Source organism: Typopeltis vanoorti, chromosome 5 (assembly GCF_054136105.1).
Source record: "Typopeltis vanoorti isolate ZY-2024b chromosome 5, IOZ_Tvanoo_1.0, whole genome shotgun sequence".
In the NCBI taxonomy this organism is placed as follows: Eukaryota; Metazoa; Arthropoda; class Arachnida; order Uropygi; family Thelyphonidae; genus Typopeltis; species Typopeltis vanoorti.
In genome coordinates this window covers 60,594,044-60,621,623 of record NC_143553.1, presented here as the reverse complement: position 1 = coordinate 60,621,623, position 27,580 = coordinate 60,594,044, and the positions used below count along the sequence as shown (strand labels likewise).

At 36.9% G+C, this 27,580-nt stretch overlaps 1 protein-coding gene across 1 annotated transcript in view; it reads left to right on the top strand.

Moving 5' to 3' along the window:
• LOC150106462 (glutathione reductase, mitochondrial-like) overlaps positions 1-27,580 on the top strand; it is a 178,915-nt gene that overhangs the window by 91,615 nt on the left and 59,720 nt on the right. The window contains exons 7-8 of the mRNA XM_090392455.1: positions 3,410-3,496; positions 17,285-17,419. Coding sequence (XP_090248581.1) covers positions 3,410-3,496; positions 17,285-17,419 — 222 coding nt within the window. The remainder of the gene's footprint in view (positions 1-3,409; positions 3,497-17,284; positions 17,420-27,580) is intronic.

Here is a 27,580-nt window from a genome sequence, read left to right as displayed (position 1 = left end):
ATATGTTATTTCAGAACTTTTTAAAGTATCCTTTTGATGACAGTGTGAGAGTATTATTGAAACATCATTCTTTACAACTGATATATTAAAGTAAATTATGATGTGAATAATATGCAAGGTTCATAGTTACATAATCAAAGTCATTACTTAGATATTGCTTTGTATTTCCTTTATCAGGATTGTATCCCACAGGTTGTTAAAAACTGTCTCATGCTAACCAATATCCTTTTGTACTGTACTCATGAACTTTTTTTCTCCACCTCTCTCTCTCTCCAGAATAAAGTAGAATAAAATATCACCTCATGATATCTCACCTAGTTAAGGAGGGGTATATGTGGAAGTAAAAGGCAGGTGATTATGCTACATTTAGGAGGCAACTTGAAGCAGTACCATGGCATAAAGATCCACAAGGAAAGGATGTTCATGGTGCATGGGGGGGGGGGGGTATAGTTAATGGTACCTGAAGGAAGCAATGTATACCCTGTATGTATACACCGTACACAGCAATGTATACACTATATGCCCAAGGTCAGGAGGGTAAATAAGCATGAGCTGCAAACAAAGAAAATGATGTGGAGGATATATAAGGAGAAACGTGACCAGCTAAGTCATGAACAGTAGAAGGATCATGCAAGAAAGGTGACTGGCATGTCAAGGAAGGCAAAATCAGATTATAAGAAGAAATCAGGCAAAAGGAAACCCCAGTGACTTCTTTTGTTCTTAGCAAGTAAGAGGAAGGATGCTATTAGAGAGGGATAACTTTAACAAGTGCTGATGGTAGTGAGGTGACAGAATCCGGTAAAATAGTTGAGTTATCGACCACTTTCCAAGAGTATATCATCCAAGTAAGATTACTACTGTGACATATGTGACAGGGATCGAAAAGAGGTGGATGAATTGGAGGTTCTCAGGATATTACAAAATCTCAATGTAAATACAGATTATGAGATTAGGTGGGATTGTGTTTTACGAGAATATACAAGGCAACTTTAATGCCACTGACTATGGTCTTTAATTCATGTCTCAGCTCTGGCAGAGTTCCAAGGGAGTGGAAAAAGGACAAAATAATTCCTTTGTATAAAGGAGGATCTAAGTCTGTTGTAACAAATTATAGACCAATTAGTATCTTACTTGCTGGCCAATGTCTATGAAGATCTGTCCTTCCTCCATAACGTCTGATTCTTGGATGAAGCACATTTCCATTTAAGTGATTATGTAAACAGACAAACCTACAGGTTTCTTGAGTCCTGAATTTGTCTAAGAGAACTCTTCACAGTGAGAAGGTCACTGCATGGTGTGCAGTTTCCAGCCATGGCATAATTGGACCCTACTTCATTGAAGAGGAGTGGTTTAACCGAGACCTTGAATAGCTAACGCTACATTGAGAATGTGTTGGTTCTGTTCACCCAGGATTTGCATATGTCATTCTATGCACAGGTATTCCAACAGGATGGAGCAACGTGTCACACATCATGTGGTTCTAGAGCCTATTTATCAGAACACTTCCTAATGAGGCTCATTTCAAGGTTCACAGAATTCCTGTATCCTTCACGTTCTCCTGATCTCACATCATTTGATGCCTTTGTTTAGGATATGTTGGGTATTCCACCATGACCTGCCTTCAAATCTTCATGAACTAAGGGATAACTTTAAATTACATGATATATCCAGCAGACGTCCCAATCCTTGTTCTCCTAGATGACAGAGAGCCTTCGCATGCGCTACAAAACTTGTCTTGAAAGACAAAGTGCCCATTTCAAATACACAATCTACTATCATTAAACACTTTATTCAACAAGATTCCACTGATGGTTGTGGATGTTCATATTATCACGTGTGAATATACATTTCTTTGTACTAAACCCATTTACTCAATAACATATATCATTGTAGTTATTCGGTACTGTTTTTGCTCTATACTGTATAAGGCTGATTAGGCCACATATGGAGTGCTGTGCAGAGATTTGGTCATCTGGTTTACAAAAGGATGAAGAGATATTGGAAATGGTCCAAAGGCAATTGACTGAGGTAATTTCTGGTCTCTGGGATGTTGAGTTTTGAAGAAAGGTGCGAGATGATGAAGATGCAGTTTGCAGAGTATAGTGGATAGGAGGAAGAGAGGTAATATAATAGAGACATACAAGTTAGTAAGGGATTGTTATAGGATTAATGTTGAAGACGTTTTTCATAAAATGATAGGAGATAGAACATGAGGTCATCCCTAGAAGCTGTATAAGGAGGGAGTGAGAGATAGGTTTCAAGTTTTTTGCATTGAGAGTTGTAAATGATTAGAATGTATTGCCTGAGAGTGTGGTGCCTGCATATAATTTGAATATATTTCAGGCATATTATGATGAACTGTGTGTGTGTGTGTGTGTGTGTGTGTGTGTGTGTGTGTGTGTGTGTGTGTGTGTGTGTGTGTGTGTGTGTGTGTGTGTGTGACAAAGGAACCTCCCACGATTCTTTGACTCCATGAAAGTCTTAGGTTAATTATTATTACCATCCTAAGAACCCCATGGAGTCAGACTCATCTAGGAGATCCCCTTTTGCCATGTACATAGCTTATCATACCATCTTTATACACATTCATATTCTCTGCAGATACCATGCTCTCAGGCAATGCATTTATCAAAAACTCAAGAAGCTTATTTTCTTTACTTTCAGTTGCAGTCTCTTTATCCCAATCTATACTGCTGTAATTAAATTCACCCATAATGATCACCCCTTTCCCATTTGCTTGGCTAATTTGCTTATACATTTCCTGGTCACTACCTCACTATCCTACACATTACCATGTCTATAGCAATATTCAACTAAGTATTTCATTCTGTTCACCTCTATCTCACACCATACTGCCTCAAAACCATTACCACTGTTTCCCCCTTGCATCTCTGTCTTGTATAGACATAACTCTTTTTCTGTCATCAATAGCACTCCACCTCCCTTTTTATTCTTTATATCTTCACAAAACACATCATACCCTTCCATCTTTATTTCTATCAGAATGTCATCCTCATCCAACTATGTCTCACTTAATCCGATAATTTTTGGGTGAATATGACTTCTCCATACTTTCCTCGAATCATTTCTTTTTCTCCTTACTCATCCCATTAATTAATAATAATAATAATAAGAAGAAGAAATTGAAACTGGCCTGTATAGTCACAGCTTTAATTTTCTAATAGAAATCCTGGTCATTTCATGTGATGATGACACTGTCATTCCTTTAAAGAAAAGTGTGTTTATTCAAAATATACACAGAAAAATAATATTGCGAACTCACCAAAGACAGTCCTTACCTTTGAAGGAACTGGCATATTTAAATATATAAAATTATTCAAAATGTATTTAATATTGATTAATTTCATCTATTTTCTTATATCTAAATATCCAATATAATTTCTGTCAGGTTTTAAGAAGCTTCGATTCTATGATCAGTACAGCTGTTACTGAAAATCTTAGGGCATCTGGCATTAACATTATATCAAGCAGTTTGGTAAGTAATAACCAGAAGCTGTAGTATTCTTTAAAATTATTATTACTGTTGGAATATGAATTTATTTTTCTTCATGAACTTTTGTTGTGTTGGACAGTGGAATTGTCATCCATGTGATAATCATCACCTGCTTGATAAAAAGTCAACATTGCAGGATGGACTTGATCAGAAAAAATATTCCGAACCTTGAGTTGTGTTTAGAAGGCAAACTGGGTTCATTGCTTCATGAGGCTCCTACCAAATACTGTCGGTACAGAACAAGATATATTGTGACTCGTCGGGCCACATGACTTTTTTTTCAGTGTCTAGTCATGATGTTCCTTATGCCACTATAGACAAACTTTCCAGTTCTTCACAGAAATCAGTGGTTTCTGTACTGTTAATACTGGTCCTCTTTTGTCTCCTGTACACAGTTTAGTGAGATATAGGTCAGGAACAGTCTTCATGAAATGCTTTGGTCAATATCTGCACAGGAACTTGTTTCTGATAGACTGTCTTAGGATCACAGTTATCCCTCCTAGGCAAGCAATGTGGGTTATTTTTCCACTGATTAAATGCCCAGGATATTTCACCTTCTGAGAAACCCGCTCTATTGTTTTTAAACTCACAAAGTTCATAAACTCACAAAATATATTGTTTTCAAACCCACAATAAGTCTTTATTGAACTTCGAAAGACCCTTTGTTTCCTGTTTGATCAACACTATAGACAATTACTGACCTGAAGCATTCTTAAATAGTTGCCTAGAACAAATGATGGTGCACATGACTGGGTATTTTGCATATATGCTAAATAAGTGGTATTTATGTATATTTGCATAAAAGCTTCTAATTCAGTGACCTGAATGTGTATAACTATACTAATGCATTATATATAACATAACTGTATTTATCTAACTGCAAACTGCTGATGTTCTGATATGAAGACTAAAAATATAAAACTAAAAACATACCGTGATCATAGTCATTCATCAATTTGATTAACACTATTTTTATAAACACTTGTGAGCCACTAGTAAAGAGTGATATTTTTCACAATAACCAGATGCCATTTGAAAGTACTGAGTTTCATCTAAAAACAAAAAAAACATAAAAAAATATGAGGCCTCTGACTTGAATCTTAAAGTTTAGTGTTTTATGGTTAAATTCAGCTATGATCAAATGTTGTACTTTATTTTATGTACATACTGCAGCCAATCAAGTGAAAAACTTTCTATAAGTTTTTCACTTGATTTTAAAGGGAATTATGTTTGCCAAGAAATTATATTCTTGTTAATCATTTATCCAGGTGTAAGCAAAGAAAATTTGCATGTGAAGTATCTTTAGAACAGGTTACTTGTATGTAGAGGCTGTTAAATTCGCATCAGTTGCCTCAATATTATCCCATAATGCAAAGCACACTTCCTTTTGGATGTGTATATTGCTATGCATTATGGGAAGGGTCATTATCCACACCAGTTTTGACTTAGTGAGTCTCATCAATGGGAACCAGATTCAGAAGGATACCAAGGTTGAATTAATGTAGACATTATGTCTGCATTAATTCTTGTATAGCAATATAAAATCTTTATTATTATTATTATTATTATAAAAAACCTTCATGGAATCAGACTCATCGTGGGAGGTCCAATGTTATACACACAGTTTATCATACCACACCTTAAATATTATGTTGGACCAAAAGTACGGAAACAAAGAAGGATGAATGAGAGGGAAAGTGAGAAGAGGGGCTTGAGAGTTAGAAAGTTAGAAAGATTTAATGATAGAGAGAATGTGTCGCGAGGTTCGGAAGGTGAATTGAATTGGATGAAGCAAGAAATGAAATGGATGCGAAATGAAATTAAGAGAATTCAGGTCAAAACTATTAAAATAAATCATGATGGCATGAAAGAGTTAACAAAAGATGAGCGAGTGGCATTGTATGGCAACTCCATTATTAAAGGTGTGCTAGAGGATAAAATGCACAAGGTATGTTTTCCAGGCAGTAAAACGAGTAGAGTAATTGAGGCATTGAATATGAGGCGGGAACGAGAAAAAGAGTTAATTGTATTAATTGGTACAAATGATTTGAGAGAGAACAAAGAGCATGTCAAAATGAATGTCAGGAGACTGCTTGGAAAGATAAAAGAGAATAGTGTGACAGGAAGGGTAGTCAGTGTGTTGCCTAGGCATGATTGTGGTGAAATGAGGCAGAGAGCAAGGATTATGAATGATATTCTGGCTGAAATGTGTGAGGAGATGGGAGTACAGTTTGTTAATGTGTGGAATGAGTTTGAGGGACGAAGTGAGCTGTATGGGAGCGATGGACTGCATTTGAGTGGTTATGGTGTGAGTCGCTTGGAGAGACTGCTGCTGGAAAGTGGAGAAGTGAATAGAGAGAATGAATCAGATCGAGAGGGGAGTGATGTGGAAGAGCAGGAGAGTAAGACAGGAGAGATTGAAGAAGTGGAAATGAATGGGGAAGTGAGTGGTATGAGTATAGAAAATGAGAGAATGGGTGTGCAAGAGGAGCAGGGAAACGGAGAGGCTCAGGGTGGACAGGGATACACAGCGTGAGAAAGGTGGATGCTCCAAGAGGAGGTGAGAGCATGTGTAGGAAAGTAATGGGATGATCAGGGATCAAAAGGAAACAGATGGAATTGCAAAGGGTTCTAAAATGAAGAAGCAGAAATGGAAATGGCCCCAGTCCAGCATGGAGAGATCACATCGAGTGAGTGGTATCAGTGGAACTAGCTGTAGATCCAGAAATGAGTTGTTGTGTTTGTATACCAATGCTAGAAGTATAAGAAACAAGGCGGATGAAATGGTTGCACTAATTGCATCTGTGCACCCAGAAATTGTTGGAATAAGTGAGACATGATTAGATGAGGATGACATCCCGACAGGAATAGAGATGGAAAGGTATGATGTGTTTCATGAGGATAGAAGGGGTAAAAAGGGAGGGAGTGCTATTGATGATAGAGAAAGAGTTATGTCCATACAAGGCAGAGATGCAAGAGGGAAATGGGGCCAGTGGTCTCGAGGCAGTATGGTGTGAGATAGAGGTGAATAGAATCAAATACTTGGTGGGATGTTGTTATAGACCTGGTAATGTGGATGGTGGTGATAGTGAAATGTATAGTCAAATAAGCCAAGCAAATAAGAAAAGGGTGATCATTATGGGTGATTTTAATTATGGCAATATAGACTGGAATGAAGAGATAGCAACTGGAAGTAAAGAAAATGAGTTTCTCGAGTTTTTGAGGGATAACTACCTCAGACAGTATGTAACAGAGGGTACACGAAGATTAAGGGTCTTGGATTTGGTCATCTCATCAGAGGATGTAATTATCAATGAGGTATCAAATCATCCACCAATTGGTGAAAGTGACCATGAGGTGATTACTTGGGTGGTTGCCAGCAGTGCAAGGACCCCTGTGAAAAAAGGGTATATGTGGAACTACAAGGGGGTGATTATAAAGAGCTCAGGAGACAGCTTGCAGGTATAGCATGGAATGAGGAGTTAGCTGGAAAAGAAATCAATGCAGCTTGGGGGATTTTCAAAAACTATCCAGTAGATGCAATGTCTAAATGTATACTATGGGTGAGAAGGTTAAATAAGGTAGGTGTGAGATGGATGAATAAAGAGATTAAGCATGCAATAGAGAGAAAAAGGGCATTGTGGAGGCAGCATAAGAGAAGTGGAAGTAACCAATTTCATGAGGTCTACAAAGACCAGGCAAGGAGGGTGACTTCGTTGGTGAGAGTAGCTAAAAAGAGGTATGAACAGCAGTTAGCTAATGAAGCCAAAAAGAATCCTAGGGAGTTCTTTCGATATGTAGCCAGCAAAAGAAAGAATGATTATGGAAGGATGACATTGATTGGAGGAAATGGTATAAAGACAGCTGTTGCAGAATGTGTAGTGGAGATACTTAATGAGCAGTTCATAAAGATCTTTCAATCTTGTGAATGTGACTTCATGGAGAGATTAAGAGCAGTTGATGATGGGGAGGAGAGACTGACTGTAAGTGAGCAAGAGGTGTTTGGGGAGTTGAGTAAACTAGATGTAAATAAGGCTGTGGGACTTGATAATATATCACCGCATATTCTGAAGGAATGTGCCAGAGAGTTGACACCTGCCTTGACATATTTTTTTAATACGAGTCTTGCACTTGGTCAAGTCCCTAAAGAGTGGAAGATTGTGCCACTTCATAAAGGAGGTGATTGAACTCAAGCATCAAACTATAGGCCTATCTGTGGGTCAGGTGTTGTGGTTAAGTTGTTGGAGAAGCTTGTGAGAACTAGGATCCGGAGTTGGGTTGACAACAATGGTATAATCTTTGATGGACAGCATGGATTTGCTAAAGGGAGGTCGTGTTTTAGTAATCTACTTACTTATTACAATAAAGTGACTGCTTCCTTGGACAGAGGAGAAGGATACACAGTAATATACTTGGATTTCGCAAAAGCTTTTGATAGAGTACCTCATGATAAGTTGACAGTCAAACTAGAGCAGATGGGGTTGGATATTAGATTAGTGCATTGGATTGGAGACTGGCTATCTGATAGGTATCAACAAGTTGTGTATGGGGGTGCAATATCCAGGAAAAGGAAAGTCACTAGTGGAGTGCCTCAGGGATCTGTTTTAGGGCCATTACTATTTAACTTGTATATTAATGATATTGGCAAAGATTTGGATGGAGATATTCAGTTGTTTGCAGATGATGCAAAGTTGTGACGAACCATAAAGAGTAGTGAAGATGTTGTGGCCTTGCAAGAAGACTTGAATAAATTGAGTGATTGGGCAAGCAAATGGGGATGTGAGTTCAATGTTGCAAAATGTAAGGTTTTAAAATTTGGAAAACAAAGATGGGATGCAGAATTTATGCTTGGTGAGAATATATTGTTGGAAGTAGAGGAAATAAGAGATCTGGGGGTGATAGTGGATAAGGATCTGAAATTTAGGGGACACATCGCCAAAATTGTGAAGACAACACAAAGACTTCTGGGAATGATGCAGAGGACACTGATGTGTAGAAGTAGGGAGATTCTTGTTCCATTGTATAAGGCTTTGATTAGGCCACACATGGACTATTGTGCCCAGATTTGGTCACCTGGTTTTCAGAAGGATGAAGAGATGTTGGAAAGGGTCCAAAGGCGACTGACTAAGGTAGTTTCTGACCTCTGGAATGTCGAGTATGAGGAAAGATTGAAAAGATGTAATTTGCAGAGTCTAGTGGAGAGAAGGAAGAGGGGAGATATGATAGAGACCTACAAGTTGGTAAGGGGTTGTTATAGGATCAAAGGTGGAGAAGTTCTACAGAGAATAGTGGGAGATCAGGGGAGAACCAGAGGTCATCCCTGGAAACTGTATAAAGAGGGTGTGAGTAGGGGAGTGAGAGGCAGGTTTTTTCCGTGCAGAGTTGTGAGTGATTGGAATGCCTTGCCTGAGAGTGTGGTGTCTGCAAGGAGTTTGAATGTGTTTAAGACGCGGTATGATGAGATGTGTGTGTGAGATAAAAGGACCTCCTAGATGAGTGTTTGATTCCATGAGGTCTTGTTTAATAATAATAATAATAATAATAATATGTTCACTGTCTCTGTGCTCACCACACTCTTGGGCAATGCATTCCAATCACTCACTACTCTCCATGCAAAACATTTGCTCACTTCCTCCTTATACAGCTTTCAAGGATGACTTCTTGTTCTCTTCCTATCTTCACCCATCCTATACAAAACCTTCCCAACATTAATCTGGTAATAACCTCTTAACAGCTTATATGTCTCAATCACATGTTCTCTCCTCTTTCTATCTACCAATTTATGCAAATTGCATTTTGTCAATCTGTCTTCGTACTTGACATTCAAGACTAGAAACCACCTTAGTCGATCATCTCTGAACCTTTTCCAGTACATCTTCATCTTTTTGAAAACCAGGTGACCAAATCTGCTCACAGTAATCCATATGTGGCCTGATCAAAGCCTTATACGAGGGAACCACAACATCCTTCTACAAGTCAGTGCCCTCCGCATCATTCCCATTATTTGCTGTGTTTTTGGGCATGTGCTTTGCATTATGTGATACCGAGGCAATTGATGCAAATCCCACAGCCCCTGTATATACAGGTGGTAGCTTAGTCGTGAAGATATTTCACACATAAACTTTGTTTGCTTAAACTTGGATAAAGAATTAAACAAGAATATAATTTCTTGGCAAATATAATTGTAGCTTTTATATAGTTAATTTTTTTTTTCAGTTTTTATTAACTGATTGCTCTCTCTCTCTCTCTCTCTCTCTCTCTCTCTCTCTCTCTCTCTCTCTCTCTCTCTCTCTTTGTCTTGTTCTTTTACTTATCATGCTTGTAATGATTTTGTTTTGGAACCTTAGAAACTTGTGTTTGTGCCAGATTAATTGGCACTAAATACTGTTGGTGGTGGTGGTGATAGGCAGTAGATGGTATTGGTATAGATGATGATAATGATGGTTTGCTGTATTTGATGGATTAAGTGGTGGAGATAGAGAGTTGTAGAATAGGTGCATTCACTCAATGAGTCTTTTGACTCCTTGGAGGCATCATGTAATTATAATAATTATCACTGAAAGTCATATTGTCATTGCAAAATAATATATATATATATATAAAAAGCATAATCAAAATATTTCACCACATTCAAAAGCCCTCCATATATAAATATGGCAACATGATACACACTCATTGACTTCTTCGTATGGCACCTAGTAACTGTTTTCTTTTCTTTGTGAGATGATGTTATACCAGATTATGCTGTTGTTTATTTGATATAAATACGTATTTTAGTTACTACACACTTGAGTTCTCAATTTGATGTAAGCTTAATGAAATTTCCTTGCAATTCATTTTTTAATGAATTATTTGATAATTTGTAGTTTTCATGAATTTTAATTTTTCAATGAATAACCGTTTGACTAATTGTGGTTTCAGTGTTGAATTTTTGTTCTACGAATTGCTTTTTTATTATTATTAATTGTTTGATTCTGTTTTTGATTGCTTGATTTTCAGTGAATTGTCATTTACTGAATTCTTATTGGTGAATTTTCTTTCCTCTATGGGAGAATTTTTGGATTATCTAGTTCACTTACCCAACTCACGGTACTACTATAGGTTTGCATTTTGTGGTGAGATTTGCATTAAAAAAAAAGTTATCACTCCTTCGAATCACATACTAAATCATATTGAAACATCTGGTTTAACAAAATGTGATTTGTTGTAGGCACTGATAACATAGCAAAAATGATATAATGATTAGCAAAAGACAACTAGATCTTTTGTGTAGCATCTTTGGTCTCTCCTAACAGTGTGAGCATACCAGCTGACAAAACTAGTAGAATTTTTATTCAGTAAAGTGTATTTTTTTTTTTGTACTCTTCGTATGATGTGGTCCTTATACTGCAGTTTGACATAACCTTCAAATTCACAGAAATCTAGAGTGACATTGGAAAAATGCTAAGCTGATATCAGAAAAGGTAAGAAAGGAGATGGAATTGTGGGAGAAGGGGATCCAGATGAACAGAAAAAAAAAAAGATATGGTGGTGTACGATGATAAAATGAATTGGGGTTGGGGTGGGGAGTATTCTAGATGAATAAATAACAAAAGTGAGTTTTTCGGGAGTGAAAATTCATGACATGTCTGTGGCTATGTGCATGCAGTTAGAAGTGGAGAATATGACTGTGTTGGTTAGGACACATGATGACTTGAAAGGAAATAAGCATGATGTGAGAGAAGATACAAAAGTGCCTTTGAATGAGGCAAAAAAGAAAACTAGAGTGTCAAGATTGTGTACCTCTTGCCTAGGTATCATACAGAGCACTATGACTTTAAATGATTCAGCAATTATTTTAAATATGTACAGATTTCCAACTTGAAAATACAGTCAGTTTAGTCCCTTGTGTGCTGATTTTATATATATATACATATATACACGGGGCGCTTAAGGGTCAAAGCTGTATAACTGAGAGGAGACCTCCACATTGCCTTTAAAGGAATGCGGAGAACCGACCAGGGCTTCTGACCTAATGTCCAATCCTCACCTTCTCGTGGTGCACAATGTTGGGTATCTACCTGGATACTGAACGAACGAGGATAAGCTGGAAATTTGGGATTTAGCTGACCAAATTGTATTCTTATTGGCTTAAACCAATATAGAAAATGATGGTACAACATGACAAAATTTCATGCCGGCTGGGGCGTCGCCCGGTTAAACAAGGCCCCCATTGTTTTCACCAGGGAACCAGGGCGAACAGTGAAAAGTCAGCTACTGGAACAAATCTGAAAGCACACCCCAACTCAACATCACCAGAGTTAAAGATCGATACTCTCAACATAAGAAACCTGAATAGCAAAGAAATGGAGCTAGCTGAAGAATTAGATAAGTACCAGATCGACATAATAGGGGTGACTGAAACAAAAAAGACAAAAACTGGTGAAATCTTTCTGAGCAATAAATACAAAATGTTATATTCAGGAAATGACAATCAAGGAAAAGAAGGAGTAGCCATAGTATTCAACACAAGGCTAATCTTCTTGAATGGCAGGCAGTCTCAAGTAGAGTGATATGGGCTAATATCAGAATGGGGAATTGCACAATGAGACTTATTTGTGCCCATGGTCCCACAGAAGGTTCTACTAAGGTAGAAGAGGAGGAATTTTTTTATGCTTTAGAAAAAGCAACCGACACAATGAAAAAGGAAAAGTTGGTCCTTGTTGGGGATCTAAATAGCAGAGTAGGAAATGATTGTCAGACATACAAAAATATTTTGGGAAAATTTGGAGAAAAGAGCAAAGCTAATAATAATGGCAAATATCTGTTGGATTTCTGCTCAGGACATGGACTGGTTATTACTAACACAATGTTCCAACACAAAAATAGAGAGAAGAGGCAAGGAATAAGAAAAGTCTCATTGACTATGTTATTGTTGATAGTGATGTTTTCTCCCTGGTGCAGGACACCAGAGTGTACAGAGGATTTGAAATTGGAAGTGATCACTATTTAGTCTTGAGCAGGATAAAATTGAATTTTATATTGAAAAGAATAACATGTAAGAAAGTTTTAAAGCGAATAAAAGTTGAGCAGCTCTCAGATGTGAACTGTAGACTAAAATACACAAAGATTATTGAAGAAAAAATAAAAGAGTTTGAGAACAGGAACCAAACCTTGGAGATTCAGTGGAAAGCTTTGAAGAAAACCCTGATTGATTCAGCCAGAGAGGCATGTGGTGAGGTTGTCTGCAAGGATAGAAAAATTAGAACTCCATGGTTGACACAGGAAGTTAAAGAGGCAGTGAAGGAAAAGAAGAAAGCATATCAAAAGTTCCTGGGAAATAAGTCAACTTTTACTCTTAGAGAATATAGAGACAAATGTAAGAAAGTGAAACACTGTGTAACACTAGCTAAACAAAAGTCATGGGAGGACTTTGGCAAGAACATAGAAAATAAATATCAAGAAGGTGATAAGATATTCTGGAGGTTGTTGAAGAAGCTTAGAAATGGAGGAAAGAGTGCTATAAAATGAGTTAGAGATGATAAAGGTGACACAAAAATGGGAGAAAAAGATTCATTGAAGTATGGAGTAATTACTTCGAAAAATTGCTAAATGGAACAAGCAGTGATAGCACAGTGGTAAAAAACACTCAACAGGAGAATATCAGGAATACATATCCATACTTGAAGTAGAAAAAGCCATGAAAGGCTTGAAATGTGGAAAGGCAGCAGGAGTAGATGATATTCAACCAGAAATGCTAAAGTATGGTGGCATAATAGTCTTACAGTGGCTGCACTGCATAGTTCAGAAAGCCTGGACAGAGGGACGAATTCCCGATGACTGGAGTAGAGCTCTAGTAGTACCCATATATAAAAAGGGAAATAAAACTGAATGTGAGAATTACAGAGGTATTTCTCTACTGAGTATTCCTGGCAAGATCTATGCAAGTATACTTGAGAAACGTTGAGAAGAATTGTGGAAGAAAGCTTGGTGAAGAACAAGCTGGATTCAGGCCAAATAGAGGCTGTCGGGATCAGATTTCTGACAAATAGTTGAGAAAGCATGGGAATATAACAAAGATCTGTATTTAAGTTTTGTCGATCTGGAAAAGGCATGTGACAAGGTGCCAAGAGAGAAGCTATTCAATGCGCTACAGTTATATGTTGTCAATGGGGCATTATATCAAAAGCAATACTTAGTCTTTATTTGAGTTGTAAGTCAGCAGTTAGAATTGAAGGAAGTACAGGAAGATGGTTTTATGTTAAATCTGGTGAGAGACAAGGATGTACATTATGAACTAAAGTGGTATTAAACATGATATCAGAATTGGAGATGTTAATGTCAGCTCTTTGCTTTATGTTATACTTTTAAAGAAATCCGCTACCAGTCTGCAAGATTCCCTGACTAAATTGGATAACTGTTGTAATAGATATGGTATGAAGGTGAGCATTAAAAAGACAAAGACAATGAAAATAGGTAGAATTGTTGAAAATGTCAACTGTGTCGTGAACGGGGAACCTATGGAACAAGTAAAACGTTTCAGCTACTTAGGCACAATTTTTAATGAAGATGGTAAATTAAATATGGAAATAGACAAGAGAATCAGTAAAGCTGGCATGGTAGGAAGTCAATTGAATAAATTCATATGGAATAAGAGAGAAATTAGTCAGAACACTAAATTAGCTGTTCACAAGACAGTGTTCAAACCAGTTTTAACTTATGGGTCTGAGAGCTGGGTCAGAAGTAAAACACTTGACCAAAGACTAGAGACCACAGATATGAGAGACCTGAGAAAGATTAGAGGTGTGAACAGATGGCATCAATGGGAATATCATATTAAAAAAGGAAAGAAGTTGACATTGTCAGCATCCAGGAATGCGCTACAGTGTTAGCAATGTTAGAGATATTTAACAATGTTAGAGATTAGCTCCGCTAACAATGTTAGCGGAGCTAATCTCTGGTGGTATGGTCACTTAAACAGAATGGGCGAGGAAAGATTAGCAAAACAAGGGTTCTCTGTTAGGATAGTAAGAAAACGACCCAGAGTAAGACCAAAATATAGGTGGATTGATACGGTACAAAGTGCCTTAGACGATAGAAATATAAGATCTGCTAATGTTGGGGTCTTGACAAGTAACAGACTGATTTTGAGGAAAATTGTAATTGGAAGTTAGTAATGATGTAAATTTTCCATGTAGTACTATCATATCCTGTACACCCCTTGAGAGTACATGTCAGGAATTTGATGATGATGATATATAAACACGAGGGTGGTCTGAAAAGTTCTCAGCCTACACAGTAGATGGCAACACTATCAGCAAGATTTTTTTTCTAAGTTGGTACATCTGTCGCAAGCATCCATGTGAAATTGCAAGTCATTCTGTCGCGTAGTTTGTTTTATACAGCTGTCTGAAGCAAAAATGTTGTCCGCATCGTTGAAAGTTTATTTTTCACTTGGTTAGACTATAATAAATTTAGTTTAATCCTTTAACCTTAATCCTGGTCCTGAAAATATCTTCAGGACCAGGTGCAAACTTTGTTTGCTCACACTTGGATGAAGGATTAAACTAAATTTATTATTGTTGTCTGTATCCTCTGAAATGGATAAAATTGAGTATCGTGCAGTTATAAAATTCTTTGTAAAAGAAGATTTAACGCTAAAAGAAATTCATTTGAAATTCAGAAAAGTTTATGGGCACTCTTCTTCTTTGTTTTCAACAATTAAGAAATGGGCTACCGAGTTTAAACGTGGCTATACTAGTCTTGAAGATGACCCACGTGAAGGACGTCAAAAAAGTATAACACCACCAAAAATCACTGATCAAGTGCAAGATATGCTATTGCATGACCAGCGAGTCAAAGTGCGTGAAATTGCTGAGACTAGGCATTTCAAAAGAACGCGTGGGATATATTTTGCATGAAGAATTGCAAATGAAAAAGCTTTGTGCAAGATGGGTGTTGCACTTGCTCACAGAAGATCAAAAATGCACTTGCATGAAAATCTCTGAACAGTGTTTGGAGTGTTTTAACAAGAATAAAACTGATTTTTTTGCATCGATTTATTACTATGGATGAGACTTGGATTCAATTCACCATTACACACCAGAATCCAAACAGCAGTCAAAATAGTGGACAGAAGCCGGTTGTTTAGCGCCAAATAAGATAAATTCGGTTCCATCAGCAGGAAAGGCATGTCATCGGTGTTTTGGAATGCTAAAGGCATTTTGTTTGTTATTTATCTTGAAAAGAGTAAAACAATAATGATGGAATATTATTCCAATCTTTTAACCAGACTAGACAAAAAAATTTGTGAGAAAAGACTCGGTTTGCAGAAGAAAAAAAATCATCTTTCATCAGGAAAATGCACCTGCCCACAAAGGTGTTTTGGCAATGGGAAAATTAAGGGATCTGCACTATGAATTGTTGGAACATCCACCCTATTCTCCAGATTTGGCCCTCTCTGACTTCTATCTCTTCCCAAAATAAAACTCTTCCTTGTTGGTCAGTGTTTTTCTTCAAATCAAGAGGTGATTGCAGCTGTGGAGGGGTATTTTGCAGATCTTACTGAGAACCACTACAGGGACAGGATAATGGTGCTGGAGCATTGCTGGAATAAATGTATTAGTCTTAAGGGAGATTATTCTTATTATTACGTAACACGTTCAGGGAGTCCAAAGACTCATTGAGGGAGGGCACCACTCTACAACTCTCTGTCTCCACCAACCAAAACTACCTTCATCATCTACATCAATGCCGTCTACCGCTGATCACCACCACTAGTATTTTCACAGACAACCACAAACATCCATTCCCACGGTGGGATTCCAACCTGTAGCCTTTTGGCTGGGGAGTGGATACACTAACCACTCAGCCAACCAGACTGGCAGATTAAAAAATAAAACTGATTTTGAAATTATAAATTAGTTTTTCATTGTTAGGCCGGGAATTTTTCAGACCACTCTCATATACACACACACACACACACACACACACACACAAATATGTACAAAAAATAATAGTGGTAGTGAGCAGTTGATGATGGTTGTAGTTGGTGGATTAAATGGTGGAGATGCAGAGTTGTAGAACAGAGTGCCCTCCCTCACTGAGTCCTTGGAGGGGTCACATAATAATAATAATAATAATAATAATAATAATAATAATAATAATAATAACAAGAATCTGTCTAATTCTTCATTTGATTAAGGCCAAATAGCAAATGCATCATAAACATAATGAAAGTAAATGGAAGGACAAAGAGAGATAGTAGTGAAGAATCATTCTTTCAAGTGTTCTTTGAAATAATTGGATAACATTGGTAACAAGGAGGAACTTATGGCACAACCTTCATTTGCTAGTAGAGATTACCTTGCCAGGATAAGTAACCGAAGTACACAGCAAAGTCTAATGATGCTCATACCACTTTAGATTACCTTTAATCATACATTCTTGGATGTTAATGATATTAAGTTCCCCCTCTAATATCTTCATTTTTAATATGATTTTTCCACTAATGCTATTTGTTCATTCCTTTCATTTTCCTAGAACTCTTATATCCATGATGTCTGGTCTTCAATTAACTGCTTTATTTTCAAGCCAACTTTTGGATCACAGTTCCAAGCCAACTCTTGGAAAATAGTTCCAAGAAAATTTTTGTTGGAACTGTTTTCCAAGAATGAAGAAAGAAGCAGATAACAATATATTCATAGCTTGGGAGAGGTAAAATTAAATCTAGTTAGTATACACTTATTTTGGTAAATTATATAATCTAGATGTTTAGTATTATATTCATAGGTTACTATGGTGAAAAAAGAAGCAAATGGAAAACTTACCTTAACAATAAATGGAGAGACACATATATCTGAGGTAGACTGTGTACTGTGGGCAATAGGACGTAAACCATGTACGGATTTGCAACTTGAAAATACAGTAAGTTTAGACTCTTGTGTGCTGATTTTATATATATGTGTATGTATATATATATATATTTTTTTTAAATTTTATTTTAAAATAATAATGTTTACTTAATATAATGTTAGATTTACCTAAATCTAACATTATATTAAGAAAATAATTAACATTGTTTTGCTTTCCAACCAGAGGGCATCACCTTGTTGGGAAAAAAAAACACCTGACTGAATAAAGGCAGAAAGAAAATTCATTTTAGAAATTATGGACTTTACAACCATGTTATAAATAACTATTTTAATTTCCTGACATTTTGACCTTCATATTAAGGTCATCATCTGGAGTATATACAAGGACAAGCCTGAGTTACATTTCATACAGTATGCTAAAGAGACAATGATTTATCTCTTTAGCATACTCTAGCATACCATACGGTCATTAGGTTCTTAAAAAATGCCGTGTTATGTGAATTCGTGTTATACAATACAAAGAACTAGTACAAAAAACAGGGTTAGGTTCCGAAAGTTAAAAAAACTACTATTTTCTTTTTATAACTGAGAGAAATGTATATTTATTAAAACAATAATTGATCAAAAGTATTACATATTAATATTATTACATACTGTTTACATAATTACATAATGTTTTTTTCATCATCACTACTAAGCACCATTAAACGAGGGCGTTTTTCTTTCTGGCAAAATATCCTCATCTGAGCTTTCTTCAGCAGCATCTTGAATTCTATGCTCTGCTGTTTGCAAAAAATCTGTTATTTTCGATTGTTTACTTTTAGCTGAGAGGTGTTTATAAATTTTGTTGTATGGAGATAAGCACTTGTTAAGTTCTCTTTTAAATTTTGTGCTTCTTTCAGTGGAAGGATCTTCATTTAGAAAATATAACTCCAATTGTTCGGCTAAGTCTAGGCCTTTCTTTATGCTTTTTAGGGTAAAATGTTTAACTTCATCATTTCTATCTGTGCCTATCATCCTCTGAATTAATTTGGTTTATCCCAGATGCCATTTCCACCAAATTTGTTTCATCAGTCTCTTCTTCCACCAGTAATTCTTGAATATCTTCGACATTCATATCGTTAAAACCTTCCCCTCCTAGAGACTAAGCAAGTTCTATTATTGCATCCATTCTGTTTTCTGCTGGCTCGATTAGATTTTCACTTTGAACTAACTCTGGGCATATATTTTTCCAACAGGCATTTAACGTTGTCAGTTTTATTTATTTGACGGATGAAGTTATGAGATTAATACAGTCCAAAATTGTAAAAAGTTTCCATGCCTCCATGACATCGATAGATTCGTCATCGACTTTATTCAAAACCCACTGCAATGATTTCCTGATGTAATTAGTTTTAAATGTAGCTATAATTCCCTGATCTAATGGTTGAAGTAATGAACTTGTATTTGGTGGTAAGAAAATTATTTTGACATTTGGGTGATTTAAATCTTTCGGATGGCTATCCAATATCAGTTGAACTTTAAAACCTAGATTTTTCTGCTTTAAGTAGTTTTCCACACTTGGTACAAAGTAGTTTAGAAACTATTTTTTAAATAAATCAGTAGTTACCCAAGCTTTCTTATTTGCCATCCAATATACTGGTAAAGCATATTAGTTTTTTCATTGCACGAGGATTGAGTGATTTATAAACTAGCATGGGTTTTACCATGTGATTGCCTGAAGCATTACTGCACATAAGTAATGTTACACGATCTTTTGATGCTTTAAAACCTGGAGCGACTTTTTCATTTTTTGAAATAAATGTTCTCTTGGGCATTTTATTTCACCAGTTGCTCATCTTGTCAGCATTATAAACCTGATGTCTTGTATATCCACCCTGTTCAATAATTTTTTTGCAATTCCTTTAGAAAAGTTTTGGCAGCTTCATTATCAGCTAATGCGCTTTTCCCTTGTATTTTTATGTTTTGTAATGAAAAGCGTTTTCTAAAACGGCTGAACCAACCTTTGCTACTAACAAAGTCAGGGTTAATAGCAGATTCTCCATTTTCTTTTAAGTAGTTGTAAATTTTTAAAGCTTTATGTTTAATAACATTGGTATCCAGTGGGATCTGTTTTTTTGAGCAGTCATCAATCCAAATACTAACAGCTTTTTCCATTTTTTCAAGTATCGGTGCTCTGGGATGAGCTGTCATCATATCTGCAGAGATAGAACAACCTGCAGCAATGGAAGCTCTAATTTTCTGTTCATTTTTCTGTATGGTTCGGATTGTTGCTTAAGGGCTACAAATTAATTCACAAAAAAGAAATACAGGAATACCACGATTCTCGATTTATCGCGGTTTATAATTTGATACCAAAATTCCAATTACTGTGCACCAAATTCGAATTATCGCGGCCGCGAGATGTAGCCCACTACATATGCAACCAGTTCGAGTCGCCACTCTCCAGGTATCGCTCTCTTCTAGCACTTTGTTTTTATCTGCCTTCTCACCACTTACCAGTAACTATCCACCCTTGCCTGAAGTACATGTGGATATTTATTTCTCTTGTTATTTACCCCTACAATGAATGCTAAAAGAAACATGGATGATTTCAAGTCTAAAGCTATCAAGAAGAAACGTAGAGTGATCAGCTTAGAAGATGAGTTGCATATGATAAATAAGTATGAAGCAGGCATAACCAAAGCCAAAATTGCAAGAGAGTATGGTCTAAATGAATCAACTGTTTGCCACATTTTAGACCATGCTGCAAACTCTAGGGCTTCGATCTAGGACTAAACGAAATTGAAAAGGTGATGTTCAGGACCTGCTTCAGTCACATGATAAGGAGCTGGATGATGAAGACCTAATTAACCTCGAGAGAGAACGTGCTTGCAATGCTCAAATTGATGATAATGATGAACAAATTGACTTGGCACCGAAGGAATTTACCCTCAAAGAAATGGACGAAATGTTTAGAATTGCTGAAAATTTTAAAGAAAAAATCTTGAACGGCGATCCTAATCTCGAGCGATCACTGAAAGTTCATTAGGAAATTGAAAATTCCATCCATTGCTAACGAGTTTTATATGAAGAAAAAAGAAAGAAAATTCCACCAGACAACTCTTCACCAATTTTTATCCAAGAAAGAATAATTGTATGTACTGGATGTACTTCTTATATATAAATAAAGATTAAAGAATAATCTTGTTTTTCTTAATGAACCTTCATTTTTTACTTAACACGTTTAACACATTTCTTTTTTACTTGATATATAAAATTTAATTAATAGATTTGAAAAATACTTGGCATTGATCACCCATTTTACACCATTATTTATCCCGATTATCGCGGATTCGATTATTGCGGCATTTTTCGTGGCAACAATAACCACGATAATCGAGGTATTCCTGTATTTAACATTTCTTTAAAAAAGGTTCAATAATACATACAAAAAAGGTTCAGTAATATATACAAATAATACATACAAAGAAGAAAACAGTGAAAGTCTTAAAATATGTTCAGTACTCCACGAACAAAATGAATTAAAATTCTAATAAGTTCTAAAATTCTGTGCCCAAATCTGACAAAACATACGCTCGAATGAAAAATATCGAATGAGATGGAGCTTGCTCTTAAAAGCTCTCATCACGTCCCGTGTTGTATGGGGATTTCCCACAGTCTCGAACCGTGTTAGAGCGAGAATGTGTTGTAGGAATGCCATGTTATATGGGGATTTTCCCCAATTCTTGAACCGTGTTAGAGCAAAACCATGTTGTAGGAATGCTGTGTTATACAGGGGGTTACCTGTATTTAGAAACTACACCAAAGCTAAATTCTATTTAAGATAACATAGGAGAAACTTTCTTTCATATAGATAGTTTTCTTACAGTAACAATGATGTCCTATTTAGCATGACAATTGTTATATTAGATTTAAGATTCTGGATTATCTACAGTCCTGTTTATAGTTAACTCTCAGGGAGAAAGGTTCCGTGGGTAGAATATATGCCTAATAGGGTAGAATATGAATAGCTAACTCTTAGGTAGAATATGTCCCTTCCGTGGGTAGAATATGTGCTTCCCATATGTTTGGGATTTTTAGACCATCATTATTGCTCAGATTAGGTGGTTGATAAAAATCTCACAGACTTCCTTAAATTTATGTTCATACCATGTTTTTGGTGTGATGTAAACAACTAGTGTTTTTTCCAGTCAGTTTTGTGTAAAGCGTTCAGGGCATAATCAGAAAGACCAGATTCACCATAATTATTAGATTTAATGTGTTGTTTATGTTTCTTTTGTCTGATAGGAATTGTGTGTCCTGTTTCCCCTATATATCATAGATTATTATTATTATTATTATTATTCAGGCCTCCAAGGAGTCAAAAGACTCATCGATGGAGGTCCTTCCTAAGACATAAAGTCTGTCAAGACTCATCGAGGGGAGGTTCCCCCCCCCCCTGAGAAACACAAAGTCTATCATACCACTCTTTAAACTCACTGACCGTTCTCGTTCCCACCACTCCATCAGGCAATGCATTCCACGGCTCAACCACCCTCCACACAAAGAAACTATTCCTTACCCTCTTGTTCACAGTTTCCTTTCGTAACTTCCAGGGATGGCCTCTTGTCATCACTCCTTCCCGCTGTTCAACCAAGCGAAAGAACTCCCCAGTGTCAACCCTGTAACCACCTCTCAACAGTTTAAAAGTCTCAATCATATCACCTCTCCTTCTTCTATCCACCAAACTCTGCAGTCCACATTCTCTCAGCCGATCCTCATAACTATCCTTGTACAGTCCTGAAACCATCTTTGTCATCCGTCTTTGTATCCTTTCCACAGTTAATTTATCCCCTTCAAATCCTGGGGACCAAATCTGAGAACAATAGTCCAAGTGTGGTCTGATCAGAGACTTATACAACGGAATGATAACCCTCTTATCTCTGCAGGTCAGTGTCCTTCTCATAATAGCAGCAATCCTCTGTGTTACCTTCACCAACTTTGCAATATGTCCCCTAAACTTCAGGTTTCTATCAATCATCAACCCCAGATCTCTTGTCTCCCCTACTTCCTCCAGTATAACTCCTCCCATAGAGTATGCAGCATCTCATCGATGTTTCCCAAACCTCAAGACCTTACATTTTGCTGCATTAAACCGAAACCCCCATTCATTTGCCCATCTATCTAGCTTATTTAAATCCTCTTGCAGGGCTACCACATCTGCACTATTACTAATAATCCTTCCCAGCTTCGCATCATCCGCAAACAACTGAATATCCCCCTGCAATCCACTGGCTATGTCATTGATATAAAGGTTAAACAATATAGGTCCTAGTACTGAGCCCTGTGGGACCCCACTTGTAACCCTCTGCCTCCTGGAAACTGCTCCACCATACACAACTCTCTGATACCTATCAGACAGCCAATCCTGAATCCAACTGACCAATTTGACATCCAGACCCATGTCTAAGAAAATTGCAGTATATGCCTTTCCCTCATCTAATGTTCTTGAAACTTTATTATAAAAGGCTAGCATATTGCTAAAACAAGAGCGTCCCTTCACAAATCCATGTTGATTCTCACAGATAACATTACCCTCATCTGCCCAATGCTGTATACGGTCTCTCACTACTTTTTCCAAGATCTTAACAACTACTGATGACACACAGACTGGCCTATAATTAGACACTTCCAGTCTGTTACCACCCTTATGCAATGGCACTATTTTACCTTCCTTCCATTCCCTGGGCACCTTTGCCAAAGCCAGACTTTCATTGAAAAGCCATGTTAAAGGCACTGTCAATTCCCTAGCACATTCTCTCAAAACTCGTGGTTAAATACCATCCAGTCCCACAGCTTTACTGACATCCAGAGTACTCAGTATCTGAAACACACTCTCCTCCTGTACCTCCAGACCTCGAACCAGTCCTATCCCTCTAGCATTAAAACTGACTCCTCTAGGATGAAAATACTCCAATAAAGTGTTCATTGAACAATTCCACTATGTCCACTGCATCAGTCACTCTATTCCCATTTTTATCCCACAATATCATTCTTCCACAGTCATTTCTCCTCTTACTGGCTACATAGCTAAAAAATTCCCTAGGATTTTCTTTGGATCTTAGGGCCAATCTCCTCTCATATTCCAGTTTCGCTTTCCTTACCACACTAGTCACTCTTCTGGCCTGTGTCTTATATTCCTCATGCATCTCTTCACCTGTCTCCTTATATCTCTTCCATAGCCTCTTTTTCGCATGCAATTCCTGTTTAATATTGTTTGTCATCCACTTTACTCTAAATTGTGTCCTCTTCTTCACTCGTGGTATACAACTTACCATTGCTGATAACAAATATTCTTTCACAATTTCCCACGTACTAGTGATATCCCGGCCTTCCAATTCCTGCCTCCATGAAACTTCCCGAAGTTGACGTCTAAGACTATTATAATCACCTGCCTTATAATTCCACATAAGTTCCCGTCTCTTTGACACTCCTGCATGTCTATTCATTTTCCAAGTCAACACCATATGGTCACTCTCTCTCCAACTGGTGGGAGAGACATCAACTCAGTTATTATCAACTCTTCTGATGCTATAACCAAATCCAAAACTTTTGAACCTCTTGTTCCGTCTGTTACATATTGCCTAAGACATTTGTCCCTCAAGAATTCTAGAAATTCCATTCCCCTATTGCTACATGCATCTTCCTCTCTCCAATTTATATTACTGAAGTTAAAATCTCCCATAACAATCATTCTTCTTGCACTTGCCAAACTTAGCTGTCTAAACATCTCCTGATCCCCATCCTCTGTGCTCCTGGGTCTGTAGCAACACCCCACTAAATATCCTGTCTTGCCTACCTCTACCTCACACCATACGCTCTCAAAATCATTTGTCTCACTTCCTTCCAAATTCTCCACTCTTAGAGGACATAGGTCATCACTTATCATAAGCAGTACCCCACCACCACGCTTTCCCCTCCTATCCTGACGAAAAATGCTATACCCAGCGACTTCTATTCCTGTTGTTATATCCCCTTCTGTCAACCACGTCTCAGTGATCGCAATAATTTTTGGCCAGGCTGATGCTATCTGCGCCACACCAATTCCTCTCCCTTATTCCGGATACTCCTGGCATTAGTATAAAGCATATAAATGCCATTGTTTCAATGCCAAGCACATAAATGCCATAAATGCCATTTATATGGCATAAATGCCATATAAATGCCAGATTACATGTGCAATAAATACGATATACTCCAGGTTGGACCAGTGGAGGGGATGAGTCTTTGGATGAGTTGAGTTGAGTAAGCTTTTTAATTTTGCAGGGGGTTTAAAGGTGGCTTTGAGGTTGTATTTTTGTAATACTCTGTTTATTTTGTCTGATTTCCCTTTAATGTAGGGAATGGTTATAGTTTTGTTGTAGTCTGGTTTGTCTGTTTTTTATTGAGGTCTTGTAGAGAATTTTGTTAATAGTGTTTTGGCTGTACCAATTTTTTAGGAAAGTATTGCTGATAACTTTAAATTCATCTCTAAGCGCTTGTTCATTAGAGCAAAAATCTTCAAAGCCCTGTTTTTTAGATTAGTAATGACACCCAGTTTTTGGGTTGGGTGATGGTAGGAGTTTATGTGTATATTGGCCAGTATGTGTCGGTTTCCAGTAACAGTGAAGGAAAGACTGCCAGAAGGAAGATGTGTGACAAGTGTACCTAGAAACAGAAGTGTGTTCTGCTTTTCAATCTCAATTGTGAACTGTATGCATTTGTGTTGTTTGTTTAGTTGGCTAAGGAAAGTGTCTGGCAGCCATGGGGCCAGATCGTGAAAACATCATCAATGTACCTAAGCCAGACTGGGTTTTAAAGGAGAGGAATCTAGAGCGTGTGCTCAAAATGTTCCATATAAAAGTTAGCAACGGGGGGGGGATAATGGCGAGCCCATGACTGTGCCTTCTTTTTGTAGGTAGAAAGCATTTTGCCATACAAAATAACCAGAACGTAATACATGCGCAAAGAGCATCGTGATATCTGGAGAGAATTCGTCCTGTAAAAGAAGGATTGTGTCATTGATTGGGACATTTATAAAGAGGGCAGAGATGTCAAAACTGACTAATAAATCCTCTTTTTCTAAGGTAATGTCTTTGATTATGCTTATGAAGTGTTGTGTTTTGAATATAGAAGGGGGAATGACCTATCAACTCCTTGAGTGTTGCCGCTAATTTCTGGGCTAGGTGATAAATCGGGCTGTCTACACATTTGACTATTGGCTGGAGTGGTGTGTTTTGTTTGTGTATCTTTCATAGACCATAAATTCTTGGAGAACGAGCATAGTGCGGAAGTAATTTTTTTGAATGTATCTTTGGACCATGTAGTAACTGATTTATGTAGCTTCTCTGTTTTCTTATAACATGGTTATAAAGTCCATAATTTCTAAAATGAATGCTGATCACCATGTAACACTAAAAGAAAGGAACCAAGAAAATATTTATATGCTAAATTGCTCTTAAATGTTTTTTTTTTCCTTGATATATTTTGTTTTACATCACTCCTGATGAATGAAATAAAATATGGCAAAATGCATAAACTTTCATTTATTATGTTTTTTATGAGAGAAAATTCATGAACATTATAAGTTGAGTTGATAATGTTACCTATTAGTTTTCTTTTGTGCAATTTTTAACATTAAAAACATATTTTAATTACATATATTTTTGTATTCTTTACTGATTGTTGTATTTTTATTTTCAACATTATTATTGTATTTGTACTGATTTCTTGTCAAAGCTTACTAAAAAACATAATGGGATTGTTAACTAAGATTTAAATATCATTTCTCTGAAATGAAGGAATCTAGCCAGCATGCTCAAGCAGATGTTTGTGGGGCTATAGTTGAAAAAGGTTGCAAAAATACTGATGTAGATAAATTGCTTTCAGCTTTACCAAGAAGCCACTCCACATTTCTTCTGATCTTATCTGGCCGTCATACAAAAAAAAAAAAAAAAAAAAAATCTGACCTGATGTATTTCACACCTGTTCCAGAATAATCTTTTTATACTCTTCTACCACTGACTGATATCTGCTCTATATATTAAAATTGAGCTCATATCAATTCTCTAGGGAAAGAAATTATCGTTAAATTGTTGTGCCATTGCTCTTGCATGATCCAGCAAAAGTAACCACTTATTCAACTTTTTGAGAATTATTTCCTCCTGTTGCTCACTTTGTATTGGCAATTTCCTATTTGTAGATCTCTCTCTCTCTGCTAATACAGACATGCTTCTGAGTTACATTTACAGGAGGTTCCACAGCTCAGTCAGTATCAACAATGCCCTTTGATTGGAATCCAAGCTCTGTACTTTAAGCTGCTCATGATATATGTATTCTTAACAAAAATCAAATAATTGCTGTAACAAACTTGGTGTAACCATCATTTTCTATATTGGTTTCTAAATTTCATGCCTTCTAAATTTCATGCCGTCTGGGGCATCGCCCGGTTAAACAAGGCTCCCCTTGTTTTCACCAGGGAGAACAGCGAAAAGTCAGCTACTGGAACAAATCTGAAAACACCCCAACTCAACATCACCAGAGTTAAAGATCGGTACTATCAACATAAGAAGCCTTAATTGCAAAGAAATGGAGCTAGCTGAAGAATTAGATAAGTACCAGATTGACACGATAGGGGTGACTGAAACAAAAAAAGACAAAAACTGGTGAGATCTTTCTGAGCAATAAATACAAAATGTTATATTCAGGAAATGACAATCAAGGAAAAGAAGGAGTAGCCATAGTATTCAACACAAAATACAAGGCTAATCTTCTTGAATGGCAAGCAGTCTCAAGTAGAGTGATGTGGACAAATATCAGAATGGGGAATTGGACAATGAGACTTATTTGTGCCTATGGTCCCACAGAAGGTTCTACTAAGGTAGAAGTGGAGGAATTTTTTGATGCTTTAGAAAAAGCAACTGACACAATGAAAAAGGAAAAGTTGGTCCTTGTTGGGGATAGCAGAGTAGGAAATGATTGTCAGACATACAAAAATATTTTGGAAAAATTTGGAGAAAAGAGCAAAGCTAATAATAATGGCAAATACTTGTTGGATTTCTGCTCAGAAAATGACTGGTTATTACTAACACCATAACCAGAACGTAATACATGCACAAAGAGCATCGTTATATCTGGAGGGAATTTGTCCTGTAAAAGAAGGATTGTGTCATTGATTGGGACACTGATGAAG